The sequence below is a fragment of the Colletotrichum phormii genome (genome assembly GCF_030913505.1).
Source record: "Colletotrichum phormii strain CBS 102054 chromosome Unknown BDP81scaffold_7, whole genome shotgun sequence".
In the NCBI taxonomy this organism is placed as follows: domain Eukaryota; kingdom Fungi; phylum Ascomycota; class Sordariomycetes; order Glomerellales; family Glomerellaceae; genus Colletotrichum; species Colletotrichum phormii.
Genome location: NW_026851449.1, coordinates 426,631 through 442,763, shown reverse-complemented (window position 1 = coordinate 442,763; position 16,133 = coordinate 426,631). Strand labels below are relative to the sequence as shown.

Genomic DNA, 16,133 nt, shown 5'->3' with positions numbered 1-16,133 from the left:
CAACCCCCCGCTGAGGTAAACAAGCATACGTACAGCCACATCATCTAAATCAAGGTTATTCAACCTCCAAGCTTCTTTCTCTCCCGTCGTGGTTCTCCATCCGGCAAAGTCGCCGATGTTGGCCAGGTCCTTTGGGGCACGTCACATCCGTCTAGGGTTGCTTTCCAATGCCGCGATGGACCATCTTGGCAAAACCCTCCTCACGCCTCTCCTCCTCGCTTGCCCTCAACGGTCAACCCCGCGTTCAGTGCTCGTTCGGCATCATGTGAAATTGGGAAATGATTCATTCTTACTCCCTAACCTAAGCGCTTTCTAGCTGTCAGCAAGGGAAGAAGCATCGAAAGATGGGAAAGGCAGGATGTGGGTAGTAGTTTGCGGGGTAGAGGACCGTGATGGGTTCCTGACGTTTGGCAAGTATCGATGTAATGTTGAGAAAGAGTGACGGACATCAGACTAAGAAGAGAACGGGAAACAATCTATATAAACCCATCTTCATCCCCGGATGTCGTGATCAACCCTTCCAATTGCACAACATCACCAACTCTCAGATCAATACCAAGATAAACCAACAACTAAGCCCACTTTCACACCGTCTTACACGACCAACCAGTCAACATGCAGTTCACCACCGTCGCCGTCGCCTTCTTCGCCAGCCTCGTCGCTGCCCAGGACCTTTCCCTCCTCCCCGACTGCGCGGTATGAAAACACAGCACCTCCTCCAGCCCTCCCGTTTGTCTACCGTGAGACACGCGACACTTGATGTTTCCCAATTCGAATCATGTGGCTGATGAGAATATATGATGTTTAGCGCCCATGCTTCGTCGATAACTTCCCCCTCTCGGGCTGCGCTGACCAGACCGACTTTGCCTGCATCTGCGCGTGAGTTTCTTATCCCCATCTGCTCAGGAACATGGATAAATATACGTCCACTGTGCCGTCCGAGAATCATTGACTGATACGTGGCTGGATGCCCATCTAGTTCCTCCGCGTACAACACCGCCGTGACCAACTGCGTCCTCGGCGCCTGCGAGATTGCCGACGCGTAAGTGACTCTTTATCTCTTCTCCCCGAATGGTCCCCCGAATGGGAATACAAGATTTCACAAGAACTGACTCTTACGTTTCCTAGTCTTGCCGCTCTCACCTGGTCCCAGAATACCTGCGCCGCTGCTGGTGTTCCCATCTAAAGCGTGGAACTGGGACAAACTTGACTCTCTACTCTGGATTCAATTCATGATTTCAGTCTGAATTTGGAAAAGGAGAAGAGTGAGGGAGAAGTTTTTGGTGTGGAGTGTACATATTCAGTCTGTGGACAACAGCTCCAACTATATATACGACGCAAAATGAAAAACCATTGCTAGCAATTTCGATCCACTCAATCAATGTTCAACGTGAAGAGCTGCATCTGTATGGCAGGTGCATTTGGTGGTGGTAGAGAAGGGGCTGGGTTGCCTCATAGACACGCAAAGTGCGACTCCTTTCCAACAAGCAGCGTCCGTTGTAGTCAATGACCGAGCGGTATGATTCTAGCTTTCATTAGCAAGGGGTTGTATGTGGGCTCACGGTCCTACATAATGCCATGGATAGCTTGTTTTTTTTTTGGGTACTTTTCCCTTGCGTATTCTGTCTTGTATTCACCGTGATGAATACCAAGCAGGATACTTGAGATTGCTCGGCACCACGTTCATCCACGAGCTACTGTAGTGACCTTTGCTAGCTCACTAGGTCCAAGGTGAAAGGGGAGGGGGGGGGGGGGGTCTAACAATCATGCTTGGGATCTGGATCCCGGAGGGCCGACATGTTGGTAATAACACACTTTGCGCACACATTTCGTCTCCCAAGGCGTCTTGACCAAGGGGATACAAGATGCTTGGAGAGGTCCCGCGGCCGCGAGGCTCTCATATCATGTAAAAGGAGTCTCAGATCACAGCCAAGGGGTTGTGTAGTCTACTCTGGTCAATCATATACAAGTCATGTTCAATACGCACGAGTGCCCAAGAAACGACACAGCGTATAGTAAGTCCGTGGTCAGTTGCCTTCTCCATCACATCGTTAGTTAGGCTATGGATCTTGCCTACAGGATGGCAGACATAATACAGGTAGGTAGTCATCCACAAACATGGATGCTGTGAGGCAGTAAAAGTTCATCCCATGTATCACGGACGAGCGGCATAGGTAACACCATATGTAGATCACATATATTGCGGGATCCGCCTGTTATCGAAAGTGATCTAGAGCATCTCGTCTGAAGCTTCGGCCGTCTAATGGAAACAGAAGAAAAGCATAAAACCTGAGCATAATCATGCTCCAGTCAAAAAGCAAAAGCCCCATGCGACGAACTCATAAACGCCAGTCATTAAAGCTCTCTAAGACTTCCTTGTTATCTCTCCCCTTCGCCAGCACCCAAAGTCTTTCTCATCGACGTGAGTCAAGGCTCGGTCTCGACGAATCGAGACTCGGCCGCATGGAGCTGCTGGAGCTCCTGCGACGGCGCGCGCGCTGCTCGCCCGGGTCCGACGGCCGTAGCCCCGACGACTTTGCAAACATGTTCAAGATATCGGTCAGCGAGATAACACCGGTCAGACGCCCAGAGAGATGGGCGCCCGGCATGGCTGCAGCAGGTACAGCGTGCGAAACCTGGGTCGGGAGAGGCGACTGAGGCGCGGAACCAGTGCCCGGCACCAGCACCGACGACGTTGTGGGTGCCAGCAAGGGCGTAGCCGGTGCGGACGGGGATGGAGACGCCGATTCGACAACCCACATGCGATGAGACTGTGTGGCCACGAGCTTTGCTACAGTGTGTGCCAACGTCGAGTACGGGTTTACGTAGAATACCGGGAAGGAATCGCGGCCGTGCTCGACGCCGCGCTCACCTAGGATGACAGAGATGAAGTGCATGCAAGACTGCTTGAGTAAAGGCGCGTCGGCAGCATTCGTCAGGTGCTTGACATCGACGGTTGAGATGTTTCCAACAACGTTGTGACCATTGTCAATGACAGCCACACTCGTCAGGCCCTCTGCGTTCATAAGCGCCAGGGCGTCTCCCAATATGCTGTCGGAGCTACAAAGCATTAGTTCATGTGACAGAATAGCGACAAGAGGGTGTACTCACTTGACGGAAACAATTTGCTGAGTGCCGATGCCGATATCGCGCAAGAGTGCAGGGTACAATCTGTCAATGGCGGGGAAATTGATGCCTTCGTTCCAGAAGAACTCAATGACCTTGAGCTGACTGAGGATGCCGACCACGTCGCCCGTGGGGTTTGTGACTAAAACGCGGTGGATGCCGCTGCCAAACACTTCGATGGCCCGTTCCAGTGTCTCGTCAAAGGGCAAGGTGATGAGTGACTCCTTGCGGCAAAGCGGCTGGATATCTCGAAGGGCTATCCGGGCTCCCGTCTGGGCCTTGTTCACGATTTCATCGTACAGAGGCACCTGCTCCTCGTCGGGCCTGGCGAGTCCTACAACTACGAGGAGATATGTGTTTAGGTCATTGTAGTCAAAGGTAGAGACGGCAGTTTTGGCCGATGCATCTTCTCGGATCAGAACGACGTTGGACGGGCTGTGCTTGACTAGAGTCTATCGCAGCGTTAGTAAACGACGCAGAGCACTTGGCGAGATCAGGGGCGGAGGGAAACAGACCATGGAGGCCTCCTCGACACTGGTGTCTAGAGTGGCCCATCGGAAGTCATCTTGGGCAACGAGCTCGTTGACCGAGATATCGCGCCAGTCGCGGCCTGCAAAGCGCGGGTTCGAGTGCTTGTTGGCGGCAGGTGGGTGGTTCAGGAGATCCTGTACAGCAGCTTGGGTAAAGGAAGGGTGTCGCTGGGCGCGAGGAGAGCCAGGCGCATTTCTCAGGTTCTCGGCAAAGCTCTGGCGATGGGCGTGGACGTGGGTGGTCTTGTGCAGGCTCGTCTGGGAGGGAGTTCGCTGAGGGACAGCAGGAGGTGAGGTCATGATGGCTTCGTCATTGTGCGCCCCGGACGTCGGTGTTGCGTCCATGGCTTGATTCGATCGGGGAGCTCTTGGAGCAATATGGGGAGGGCCAGTATACTCGGGGTGTTGTAGCAGGATGGGCAGAATGATGAAGGGCGGGGTTTCGACGGTGCTTGGCGACTTGCTATGTTGCTGCAGTTTAGTGACTTGCTGTGTAGAAGAAGCTCGTGATGTCGGCTGAAGGCTCTCTCAATAATGCACTTTTACTTCTGCACGCTGCTTCTTCTGTGGTGGCTGAGGGGATTATTGACGAGGCGCCGAGAGACGAAGAAGTCAACGGTCGGCTGATTGCGCCCGAGAGCGACGGTTGTCCAGCCTGGGCCTGAGAAGCTGCACCGCCTTACGTAGAGCTATGGATCGCAATTGAGGGGCTCCGGTGATCTGACGGATCCGAAGGTGACAGGGGAGGCGAACTTGACATGCGCCTTCAACGGGGGGTGTTCCACGACTCTCTGGAAGATGGTATTTTATTGGTTGAGACGTGTTTTGACTCGTGTAGAAGAAGCTGAAGTCTTTGAACGTCGCGATGCTGGGATGATGGAACAGCGAGATGGCAGTGTTGTTTGAACTATGTGTAAAAGGTCTGAAGAGAGTTCCGGCAACGACCAACAACGACGACGACCAGAATGAGGCGGGGAAAGAAAAAAAAAAAAAAAAAAAGAAAAGAAGCAAGAGGAGGGGTTACAGCTAAGGTACTGGACCTTAGGTAGGTAGTTAGGTACCTCGCTAGTTACCGTAGCCCAAGGGAGGTAAGTGAAGCATCATGGCAGGCGCTACGGTGGCAGAAGTTAGCCACTACACGGCGGGGTTGCGTACCCCGGAGACGCAAGCCCGGGGTCGTAGGTTGACAGACCGAGTTTCCATTGGCTACATCTTCTTCACACACCCATAATTGTAATAACCTCACATTACGCATACCTCGCTCATATACATACTCAAATGTATTCTCATAATACTGGCTGGTGCATAAATCAAGTACAGGAAAATAGAATGATACGGGCTCTCTCGACTAAAGCACCTTCTGAGATGAGGTTTACAAGGCAGGTGAAGAATTCCGCGTTGGGTTAATTATATATATGTTCGATTCATTGGCCATTTCGTCTGTTGACTGTCAGCAGCCACCTGCAGCTACCTTGTGTGACCACCAACACCATTATGGCCAGGCACTGATTGTGTAAGTTAGTGTGTGCTCGGGTCCTGACATTCATTCAGATGGGCTTTGTACATTGTATGTGGCCGGATATCTCGCCACACCGTCGTCTTTTCTTTTAGCCAGCGGGCTGTCCCTTGATGCATTCGCCTCATCTATGCCTAGAAAGACGCGTCAAAGCCCGCCGCAGGGATGCAGGTGGGCAGGCACAGCGGTGGAAACAAAGGGTCTTGTCTGTTAGAACGGTCTTCATAGACATTTTCCACTCATCTTGAATGCCAGGGCAGCCGGAAGCTGGGACGAAAACATAAGTGCCTCGAGATAGGGAGCTCCTTGCTTGTGGGTAAGCTTCTCGGCTTCATGCGACGCATCTTTGCATGGTGGAGCTTGCCAGCGGGGCTCTCTCTTCTTTGTGTTATTTCCTACCTGCTCAGAATTTTCTTGCACTTTTATTCTGGGGTTTCGATTGTGTTCCGTTCCTATGACCAGATTTTATCTTATTGTTTGGCTCGAGGTAGATGCTTCAATGATACCGAGTATGCTGGGTAATTGGCGGGCGGATTGAATCAAACAACCATGAAGTTGATTACCTTACCTATCAGTCTGATCATCGTGGTGGTAATTGTCAGGTGACCAATGTAAGACTTCTTCATTCCGGCATCGTTACTACGTCTGCTGGACAGAGTTGGGCATTTCGGAGCATACCAGCCAACGGTTTACTGGGTAACAAGGTGTAGAGAAGTCACCGTTGCTCTGCTCTGCTCAGCTATGCGCGTCTGCGTGCCTGTGCATTGGAGGAGGGAACCTTGATCAAACGTTGACCCGTTGGTGGAGACCAATCTTCACATGCAACCACAGCCAGTTAAAATCCCAAGTCACTAACAAATTATTTTATCCGTACACACAAAGTGACAATGTACTTCGTACCTACCGCAGGCGGGCACTTACACAGCAGAACCCCTCCCATCCGTCCCCCTACCCCTCCTCAAGCCGGGGCCAGGGCAGACAGACCACCGACAGCCCAGGACAGCGCGTTTTCGTGCCTTGGGTGCTAATAATGCCGCCGCCGTACGTACCACCACGGGTACGAAGTAGCGACACCATCTCAGTATGAGTAAAGTGACCAGAAGACCATGGATGGCCTGACGGGAGGGACGTGAGGGACGTACAAGTGGATCCCGCCTTTAGCAACAACAGCCCCGCCAAAAACCTACCAAAATTATTGTCATTTTTTGCAGGTTTCCCCTCCACGACCAAGAAGACCCGAAGAAGACCCCCCCAGTCCTGGTCCCTCACCATCGCGGGCTTGCTGCCTCACTTTTTTGACTCCTGCATGTTCCTTTTTTCTTTTTTTTTTTTCTTCCCTCTCGACCAAAAATCAAACCTCCCTCCACCACCCGAACCGTGCCTCTTGAAGCACATATTGCTCATTGCGAGCAGTCTCTTCTTTCCTGTAGACGACTGCATATACCCGCCTTCCTCCCTATCCTCGTCCGACACGCGTTCGCTTACTTTGGCGCACCAAGAACTGGGGGAAAAAATTAAGGTCCAGAGACATTGGGCTACCGAAAAGGGTAAAAAAAGTACCCCTCAGAACAAAACATAACCCAACGCCGACTCTTATCCGCCTCTCCCCCCCGCGTACACCCTACCTCTTTTTTCGACAAGCTTTGCGCCCTCGACAACCTCACACCGCCCCGGCTGCGCTGTCTTGGGGCTGGTCATTTTAATTAATCTGCAAAAAAGCAGACGACGACTCGACAAGACAACAACCCACCCTCATCCTCTCCCGTCTCAGTCGCAAACATGTCTGTTCTTCCCCCAGACGTCCACGCAGAGCTCTCGCAGCTGCTGCAAGCTCTCCAATCCCCAGACAACTCGGTTCGATCGCAAGCCGAAGACCACCTCCAAAATAACTGGACCGCCACCCGACCCGAGGTTTTGTTGATGGGCCTCGCTGAGCAGGTCCAAGTCGGTTCCGATGCTTCGGTACGCTCTTCCACCCTGCACCTCATGCCTCCGCTTCTACCTACCCTCGCCTTTCCTGCGCGTGTAAACACACACGCTCTTCTGACCTTCAGCTAACCGCGCCATCTTGCTCACCAGATACGCTCCTTCGCCGCCGTTATTTTCCGAAGAATCGCCTCCAAGAGCCGCAAGAATGACCGCGGCGAGCTGGTTGATATGTTCTTGTCCTTGTCCCAGGACCAGGCTGCCGTCATCCGCCAGAAGCTTCTCGAGAGCCTCGGCGGTGACTTCCAGCGTGCCGTGAGAAACAAGATCAGTGACGCTGTCGCTGAAGTCGCGAGGCAATACACCGAAAACAGTACGTCGACACCCAGATCCTGCCTCCTTCATGCTTGAGGACGTTCCGACCCTAACACCATGGCAGATGATTCCTGGCCCGAGCTGCTGGGCGGTCTCTTCCAGCTTAGCATAGCGCCCGACGCCGAGAAGAGAGAGACGGCATTCCGTGTCTTTGCCACGACCCCGGGTATTATCGAGAAGCAGCACGAGGACACCGTTATCCAGGCCTTCCAGAAGGGCTTCAAGGACGATTCCGTTCAGGTAGGAGAACCCCGATTTCAGTCGCTACCGATATCAACCCGGCTGACTTTCAACAAGGTGCGTCTGGCCGCTATGGAGGCGTTTGCGGCCTTCTTCAGGAGCTTGGGAAAGAAGGCGCAGCCCAAGTACTACCCTCTTATTACTGATGTTCTCAACATCATGCCGCCTATCAAGGAAAGCCACGACTCCGAGGACCTTAGCAGCGCCCTTGTCGCCCTGATTGACATGGCCGAGACCGCGCCCAAGATGTTCAAGCCTCTTTTCGGCAACTTGGTCAAGTTCAGCATTTCCGTCATCCAGGACAAGGAGCTTGACAACCTTTGCCGTCAAAACGCTCTCGAGTTGATGGCCACTTTTGCCGACTACGCGCCGTCTCTGTGCCGCAAGGACGAGACCTACACAAACGACATGATCACACAGTGCCTCAGCCTCATGACCGACCTTGGCGAGGACGACGACGATGCAGCTGAGTGGCTGTCATCTGACGATGTGAGTGGCACCTTTGGTGTCTTGTCTGTAATTCGCGTCATTGAAATACTAACACTTCCCTAGCTTGACCAAGAGGAAAGCGACCAGAACCACGTCGCCGGAGAGCAGTGCATGGACAGACTCGCCAACAAGCTTGGCGGCCAGACCATCCTGGCACCGACCTTCAACTGGCTTCCCCGCATGATGACCTCCATGGCCTGGAGAGACAGGCACGCGGCTCTCATGGCCATTTCCGCCATCTCTGAAGGCTGCCGGGAGTTGATGATCGGTGAGCTCAGCCAGGTTCTCGACCTGGTTGTTCCTGCGTTGAAGGACCCGCACCCCCGTGTGCGCTGGGCTGGATGTAATGCTCTTGGCCAGATGAGCACCGATTTCGCGCCCAAGATGCAGACCGACTACTACGACCGTGTTCTCAAGGCCATCATCCCGGTCCTTGACTCTCCCGAGGCTCGGGTCAAGTCGCACGCGGCCGCTGCCCTCGTCAACTTCTGCGAGGAGGCCGAGAAGTCCATCCTGGAGCCCTACCTCGATGAGCTCCTGTCTCACCTCTTCCAGTTGCTCCAGAATGAGAAGCGCTACGTCCAGGAGCAGGCTTTGTCGACCATCGCGACCATCGCCGACGCTGCCGAGGCTGCCTTCTCCAAGTACTACGATACTCTTATGCCTCTGTTGGTCAGTGTCTTGCAGAGAGAAAACGACAAGGAGTTCCGCCTTCTCCGTGCCAAGGCTATGGAGTGCGCTACGCTGATCGCACTGGCTGTCGGCAAGGAAAGACTCGGCCAAGATGCCATGACTCTTGTCCAGCTCCTTGCCTCCATTCAGCAAAACATTACCGATCCTGATGACCCTCAGGCGCAATATCTGATGCACTGCTGGGGCCGTATGTGCAGAGTCCTCGGCCAGGAGTTCCTTCCCTTCCTGCCCAACGTCATGCCACCTCTTGTCGAGCTCGCTAGCGCCAAGGCCGACATTCAGCTCCTGGATGACGACGACCAGGTCGAGCAGATCCAGCAGGAGGATGGTTGGGAACTCGTCCCTCTCAAGGGTAAGATGATTGGAATTCGGACGAGCACCATGGAGGACAAGAACATGGCCATTGAGCTCCTTGTCGTGTACGCCCAGGTGCTCGAGGGAAGCTTCGCCCCTTACGTGGCCGAGATTATGGAAAAGATTGCCCTCCCTGGTCTGGCCTTCTTCTTCCACGACCCCGTCAGATTCATCTCGGCCAAGTTGGTGCCTCAGCTTCTGAGCTCCTACAAGAAGACGTACGGCAGCCCATCAAATGAGCTCGCCGGGCTCTGGGCTGCGACTGTGGACAAGCTTCTCGAGGTGTTGACCGCGGAACCTGCGATTGATACTCTTGCCGAGATGTACCAGTGCTTCTACGAGTCTGTTGAAGTCATTGGCAAGGAGTGCCTCACCGCCGATCACCTCTCTCGCTTCATTGACTCAGTCCACTCTGCCATTGAAGACTACAAGGACCGTGTCGCTCAGCGTCTCGAGGATAAGGAGGCCCTCGGCGCCGAGGATGTGGAAGACGAAGCCGAGGACGTTTTGTTGGCCATCGAGGACGATCAGACGCTCCTGTCTGACATGAACAAGGCCTTCCACGCCATCTTCAAGAACCACGGTGCTGCCTTCCTCCCATCATGGGAACGCCTGCTCCCCACTTACGAGGGCTTCCTCAAGTCGGAAGACCCTACACAGCGCCAATGGGGTCTCTGCATCATGGACGATGTGCTGGAGTACTGCGGCACCGAAAGCCAAAAGTACGCCAACCTCATCACCCAGCCCCTGGTTGATGGCTGCAGGGACTCGTCGCCCGCCATTCGCCAGGCTGCGGCCTACGGTATTGGTGTGGCTGCTCACCGCGGTGGTCATCCTTGGGCTCAGTTTTTGGGAGGTGCCCTACCTTTCCTCTTCCAAGTGACGCAGGTTCCCGAGGCGCGGAGCGAGGACAACGTCTACGCAACGGAGAATGCTTGTGCTGCCATTGCCAAGATTCTTCACTTCAACGCCGGCTCAGTTCAGGATCCCAACAACGTCGTGGCTCAGTGGATCGAGACCCTTCCCGTCACGAATGACGAGGAGGCCGCACCTTACGCCTACGCCTACCTGGCAGAATTGATTGACAAGTGAGTACATTTCCAAGACATGGGAAGTTGATTATGACTGATACTAATTCGTGATTTCAGGCAACATCCGGCTGTCGTTGGCCAGGCTGGCAAGATCTTTGTGCTCACTGCACAGGCTCTGGAGGCAGACTCTCTGGCAGGACAGACCGCAAGCCGCGTAGTACTCGCCATCAAGGCTCTTCTGTCCCAGGCAGGCGTTGACCCCACACCGCTGCTCCAGCAGTTCTCGCCCGAATCTCAACGAGCGATCACTTCGTACTTCTCTTAGGAGATGAATATGCGCATGAAATACTAGGGCGACGTGTTGCACACACCCGTAACGAAGAGGAAGCGCCGAGAACGCCGCGGACCGCTGTACTAGAAGAGGAGCAGTCGATGATACCACAAGCACCGAAAGGTTAGGGAGGGGTCCTATGAGGCACGAGAATAGTGCTGGACTTGGATAGCTGCTGAAGCAGACTCGGAGCCAAGGTCCGGCCTAGGCCGATTTCGGTGGCAAAAGCAGAGGACACAGTGAGGGATGGACATTGTTGTTGTAAGAGGGCTCAGTTCGACTGACCCCTCGTTTTTATCATTAACCAGTCCCCTCCTCCATGGCGCCATTAGTGATGCCGATATGATGATATAGAGGAGTGGTTGTTTTACAAATAGAAATTCACGCAGATGAGATATGGCCCCATGACACAAAATGTCAATCGAAATATGAAGAATATTCGTTTTGACTTGAATAAGGACGTGTTGGTGATTTCCAAACGCCGTCATGGAATACTATCAAACCTGACATAAAGGAAACGGTAGAGCCTCCAACCGGGGAGCGGCTTTATGGAACGACGGAGCAGCACAAGAGACGAGGAGACGAAAGGGACTGGATGAAGAATACGATATTGCCCGCGCCATCGTGCCTTTGCCCACTCACGCCTTTTTCAGCATTCAGGATACTGGCGTTTTTAAAACTTCGAAGCAAAACTGAACGAGCTGAGCACCGGAAATGGCAATCTCGAAAGAAAGATACCCCGTAGCGGCAATGCCTGTACGCCCAAACGCCTTGAGTGGTGGCGTATGGGTCTCAGCTTTCTAGACCTAGTTTTGTGTACGATAATGGGTGACTTGCTAGCATCTCGGGCCTTGTTCTTTTGAGGTTGGAGCTGGAGCTGGAGCTGGAAGCTGGAGCTGGAAGCTGGAGCTGGAAGCTGGAAGCTTGAAGCTCGATATGGACTGGACACGCGGGGGCTATGGAATGATGGCGCTGCAGCTTGGTGTAGCTGAGATGGATGTATCGAACCATGTCTTTTTTGAGAGTCTTGGATGAGGCTGAACTGAGGGAGGGGAGTTTACGGACGATGATGAGTCACTCTTGCTCTTTGGGGGTAGTCTTCAAACTTCTCTCTAACTCTTTCTCGACATTCTGGCCAAGGTCTTGTTCCGCACTCTAGGACGAACCTCTCTCTCTCTTTCTCTCAGCCGATATAATGGCATTATGTTCCTGAGACAAGCACATACGACCACACCCATCGGAGAATTCGGGATCCCGTCCGCTCTCCCATAGACAAGCCGATGAGGGCCAGATTAGTAGTTGAGTCGGTGACGATCAGCGAATACCTGGTGTTGTATGTTTTTGTTTGTTTTCTTTTGGGATCGGGGCAAAAGGTTTGTGCATGTTGCTATGTACGGCGTAGCTGCGCGCCTACCCGGCTCAGAAATCGAAATGAGGCGCCATCTTCTCTTAGTCTCTTGGTGTAAGCAAGAGGTTTGGTCGACATTTTTGGGCTTTTGGAAATTTCGGGGGGGGGGGGGGGGGGGGGAAGAGAGATGTACTCAATAGCCACTGGCCGACATCTGACGAAATTCCTCTTCTTCTTCCTCAGCTCCGTATCGGTTCGGTTGGCTTGGTTCATTTGTGTTTGACAGGTCTTGCCATCTCGGAAGTCAAGTTCACGTTCACGTCAAGTCGAGTCGGACCGGGAAGGGGTGTCGGATTAGGTCCCTTTTTTTTTTTCTTTTTTTTTTTTTTTTTTTTCGTGCTTCTTAACTCCCGTCATTTCGTTGGAGATGGCGGGGAGGCGGAGGGAGAAGCGTGAATTCTTGGTGTTACCGCATTCTCTTTCTGCATCGATTGTGAGAATGCCATGCTGGGTATGGGGATCTGTGTGTTACTGTTACTCGGGAGATTGATTGCTTGTCCGTCGTACAGAGACACAGACATGTCCGTCGATTTCTGGAGATGACGAGGCATGTTATAATCGGATCATATACACTGCCTACGGTTTATCTGGGCTGTACGAGGGATGCTGTTGTGTTGCTCATCAACGGTTCTCTTGCATTTGTGATTCCCGAGCTTTTCGTTGCCCCGTCGGAAAGCGCACTGAAGAGCAGCCTCTCTGAAGGAACAGGCACGTCAGGTTACGGTTGGGGGTTGAAGACGGAGGGGAGGTGCTAGTGATGCATGCCCGTTTATGGTATCTTTAACTACGCGTGGGTGCAGCTTCAGCTTTGCTGCAGGGAGAAGTATAGTTGACCTCCAACCGTTGCGTTATCACGCTTGTGCTAGCAGACAATAAGTCTCTGTATAATCCTCCAATACCCGTAAGGGGTAGAGTTCGCCTACACATGACTTGGTAATGAGACTGAACTTATGGAAAGGGTTTAGAAGGCGCATCTCAGTGAATAGAGGCGTTACTATCAACTTGCAAATGTGGTGTCTAGCAGAACTCGCAAGACATATTGTTGAGGTATGCTCGTTCTTTTGCTGATCTTGACTGCTTTAGGGGTGTCTGGTGGGCGGGCGGGCGTCACATGGCAGACCACAGGTGTGCGCTGTTGAGTGCTTCGTAGACTTCGTAGTGGCGGTCGGCTGGAGGTCTCATGTGGCGCCGAGACGTAGGACACAGCAGGCACAAGTTCGAACAAACAGCCTGGAGGGGGGAAGGAAGAGCTTGGAGCACCTCAAGTCAGCTTGGAGTAATGAAGTGTAGAGCGAGGCTGCCCGAGGGGCTGGCCAGTAGGCTGCCGCCGAGTCAGGACCTTTGTTAGCGATCTATACGGCGGAGGGAACGACGGGTAGATCGTGGAATAAGCATCATGAAGGTTTTTGTGTGAGACGACGGGTGGTGGCATGTCTGCATGTTTGGTGGTTACCCGGTTTCGGGCCGCTGCCCAGGCTTGCCAGAAGTCCAGAACTGCTGAGTCTCCGCGAAAGGATCAAAGGAGACATTGGGGCGCGTGGCAGAGTGCCAGAGAGGCTCGATCGCCGATGACAAGATGGGAATCGGAGTGGAGGATGGGAGATCGTGTCAATGCATTTTTAGAAATGGAGAATTGGGAGAAACCCTAGGCGCGTGGTCTCTAGTCTATCCGCTAGGGGAGATGAAATGGGGAATGGACTTTTGCTCAAGTTTCCTCCTCTCCTGCTGCAGTCCGTAGCAAGTGGTGCCGTAGTTGGCGGGCAGCAAAGATGGGATGGGACCAACGGTTCGTTTTGCAGCTCGAGCTTGGGTGCAGTTGACTTGTTTGTGTCCGTACTGGTAGTGTATGAATGTGGTCGGTGGTGGTGAGCACGTCAAGACCTCCGGGAGTCATGTCAAGGGGGTGGGAGACTTTCCTTGGGAGTTGGTGCCGGAGCTGTTTTGGTTGGTCTGGTGTGTCAGGACGGGACTCAGGACTCAGAGTCGGGACAAATTTAAGGCTGTCCAAGCCTCCAAGGCCCCCAGGAGAAATGACGAAATGGATTTCTGCTGGGAAAAAGTCAATTTCTGTCCGTGCTTGTCCCGCTCGCATGTCCATCCCTGCCTGTCGTGGTGTTCGCAGTAAGCACCGTTTTCAGTGTCGGTACGGACTACAGATGATTCTACTTCGTAAGGAAGGCCGGGTAAAGTTAGGGCACTGATCAAACCGTAGGTAATACTCTGGGGATAAGGGCATGATGGAGTAATATCTACAAGTCGATATAGAGGCAAGGTTGGATGGGACAAGCAAATTCTCATCAGGTGCAATCATGGGAAAGTGTGGCGGCCCGTTTATTGGCTAGATGGAGCAGGTACGTATCCTGATCCTGTCGCATCTCCCTCCATTCAGCGTCCGTTTTGGATGCAGGGGTGGGTCATATTCTCCACTTGTGCGGCACATCAAAAGAACCTGATAATGAAGAGAGCCCTATGCATATCAAGAAGTATCGATGGCGTATCCTGACCTAGCATCCCCATATGGTGACGAAAGAGGTTTCTCTCGAGCACGATTGGCGTTTTCTTGTGGCATGGTAGGCGCATACCATTTGCTACTGGCATTCTTCAGATGCACACTCTGGAGGTCTTGGGAGAGTCTTGCGGCTTGCGGCTTGCGGCTTGCTGCTTGCTGTCGGCGCATTCTCATAGGCAAGAACGAGACCGTCAACTTACCTTACGTGCTTACAATAGTAGTGGGGGGGTTTGAGTTGAGCCTGCCACGCTCCCACGAGATGCGGCATGCCATGCACACAAGGTAAGGTACGGATACCTCCCGAGTCCCGTCAGCCACGGAACCACGATGCGGATACCTTGGACACTGCAGCATGAGCATCTTCAACATTCCACCCATCTCTGCCACGGCCGAAGAATCGGAACACCACAGATCCAAGACGGATGGCAGCCTCTTGACCGGCCTATTTCCATAAACTTCCTCTCGTTCCGCCCCAGCTAGCCGCAATGTTCAGACAGTCTCTCCAGTCAGTCACCCTGGTGCTGCGGCCTGCCATGCGCACTAGGTATTGCAGTGTCACATTTCGCCCACCGGCTCTGATCCGTATGTACATACTTCGTAGTCACATAGGGCACAGCGCTCGGCACACCATTTCAACCATCTGGGACTATCTGGGTCTTTTTATTTTATTTTATTTTTACTTCTGGCGGATCTGAACTTCCCAGTAGAGCAGTTCTCCAGAATAGCCATGCCGTGATGATTTCTTACCTGCATCTACACTAAGGTATTGCAATAATAGAGAGGCAACTGGGACCCTGTCTGGACTGTCAAGCCCCATCGCCATCACGTGCCCCGTGAAACCAAAGTTGCTGTACTTTACGGATACGGTGAAGGCCAAGAACTGAGGAGAAGGACAGAGAACGGGGCCTTGGCCACTGGTGGGTATCACTTAACAAGTCTACAGAAGCTCAAGCCACCCCAAGCGGAGGAGCACCTCTTCTACACACCACCCGTGTAAGGTGCACGGGCCAATTGTGCACTCGTTATATGGGGAAAAAACACAAAAGCCGCCGCAGCAACCTCAAATCTAGAGATAATTGAAATCTGACTACAGAAATCGAAGAATTAGGGCAAATTCAGTCTAGTGGCCAATGCTCAGGTCAAGTGCACTGGGGTGGGCGTCGTGCACTTACCTCTTTTTAACTGAATAAGTGTTGGGTAAAATGACTTTGACATGGAGAAGTTGGATTTTTCCCGCCCGCACGTGACCATGAGTAGGTCCCAGGCGTGCACGTAGTAGGAGGCGTCATGGTGGTGGTCCGAGCTTCTGTAGACCTGTTAAGTGATACCCACTGGTGTCGTACAACCTTAGCAGAGATGTGCCATGCCGGAGATCCCAAGGCCGGCATGCCCTGTCTCGGTGCTCTTCCTCCGGCGACGACTCACAGAGGAAAATAGGGTAGGCAAAACCTCGCGTCGCCAAAACATGCCGGATCAGCACGGGCAAGGAAAGGCAAGGTAGGTAGGTAGGCGACTCCAGAAGTCCAGGGACCTCGTCTCGTTTCCTCCCGGCGTCCGTCGCTACCCAAACGCGCCGAGTCTTCCAATGTAAACCCAACCTGGACA

At 53.1% G+C, this 16,133-nt stretch overlaps 3 protein-coding genes across 3 annotated transcripts; 2 read left to right on the top strand and 1 right to left on the bottom strand.

Moving 5' to 3' along the window:
* Positions 1-615: 615 nt before the first annotated feature.
* On the top strand, positions 616-1,186 carry BDP81DRAFT_392730 (CFEM domain-containing protein; the record flags this gene model as incomplete). Its single annotated transcript, XM_060587742.1, has 4 exons — positions 616-696; positions 809-879; positions 980-1,042; positions 1,129-1,186. The coding sequence occupies 4 exons, from the start codon at positions 616-618 to the stop codon at positions 1,184-1,186; spliced, it is 273 nt and encodes a 90-aa protein (XP_060446710.1).
* A 1,228-nt stretch (positions 1,187-2,414) lies between these two features.
* BDP81DRAFT_459861 (uncharacterized protein) lies at positions 2,415-4,001 on the bottom strand (the record flags this gene model as incomplete). Its single annotated transcript, XM_060593586.1, has 3 exons — positions 2,415-3,060; positions 3,112-3,578; positions 3,642-4,001. 3 exons carry the CDS (start codon positions 3,999-4,001, stop codon positions 2,415-2,417), a joined length of 1,473 nt encoding a protein of 490 aa, XP_060446709.1.
* Positions 4,002-6,951: 2,950 nt separating this feature from the next.
* BDP81DRAFT_316127 (armadillo-type protein) lies at positions 6,952-10,605 on the top strand (the record flags this gene model as incomplete). Its single annotated transcript, XM_060584145.1, has 6 exons — positions 6,952-7,134; positions 7,252-7,471; positions 7,538-7,713; positions 7,771-8,202; positions 8,266-10,337; positions 10,398-10,605. The coding sequence occupies 6 exons, from the start codon at positions 6,952-6,954 to the stop codon at positions 10,603-10,605; spliced, it is 3,291 nt and encodes a 1,096-aa protein (XP_060446708.1).
* Positions 10,606-16,133: the final 5,528 nt, after the last annotated feature.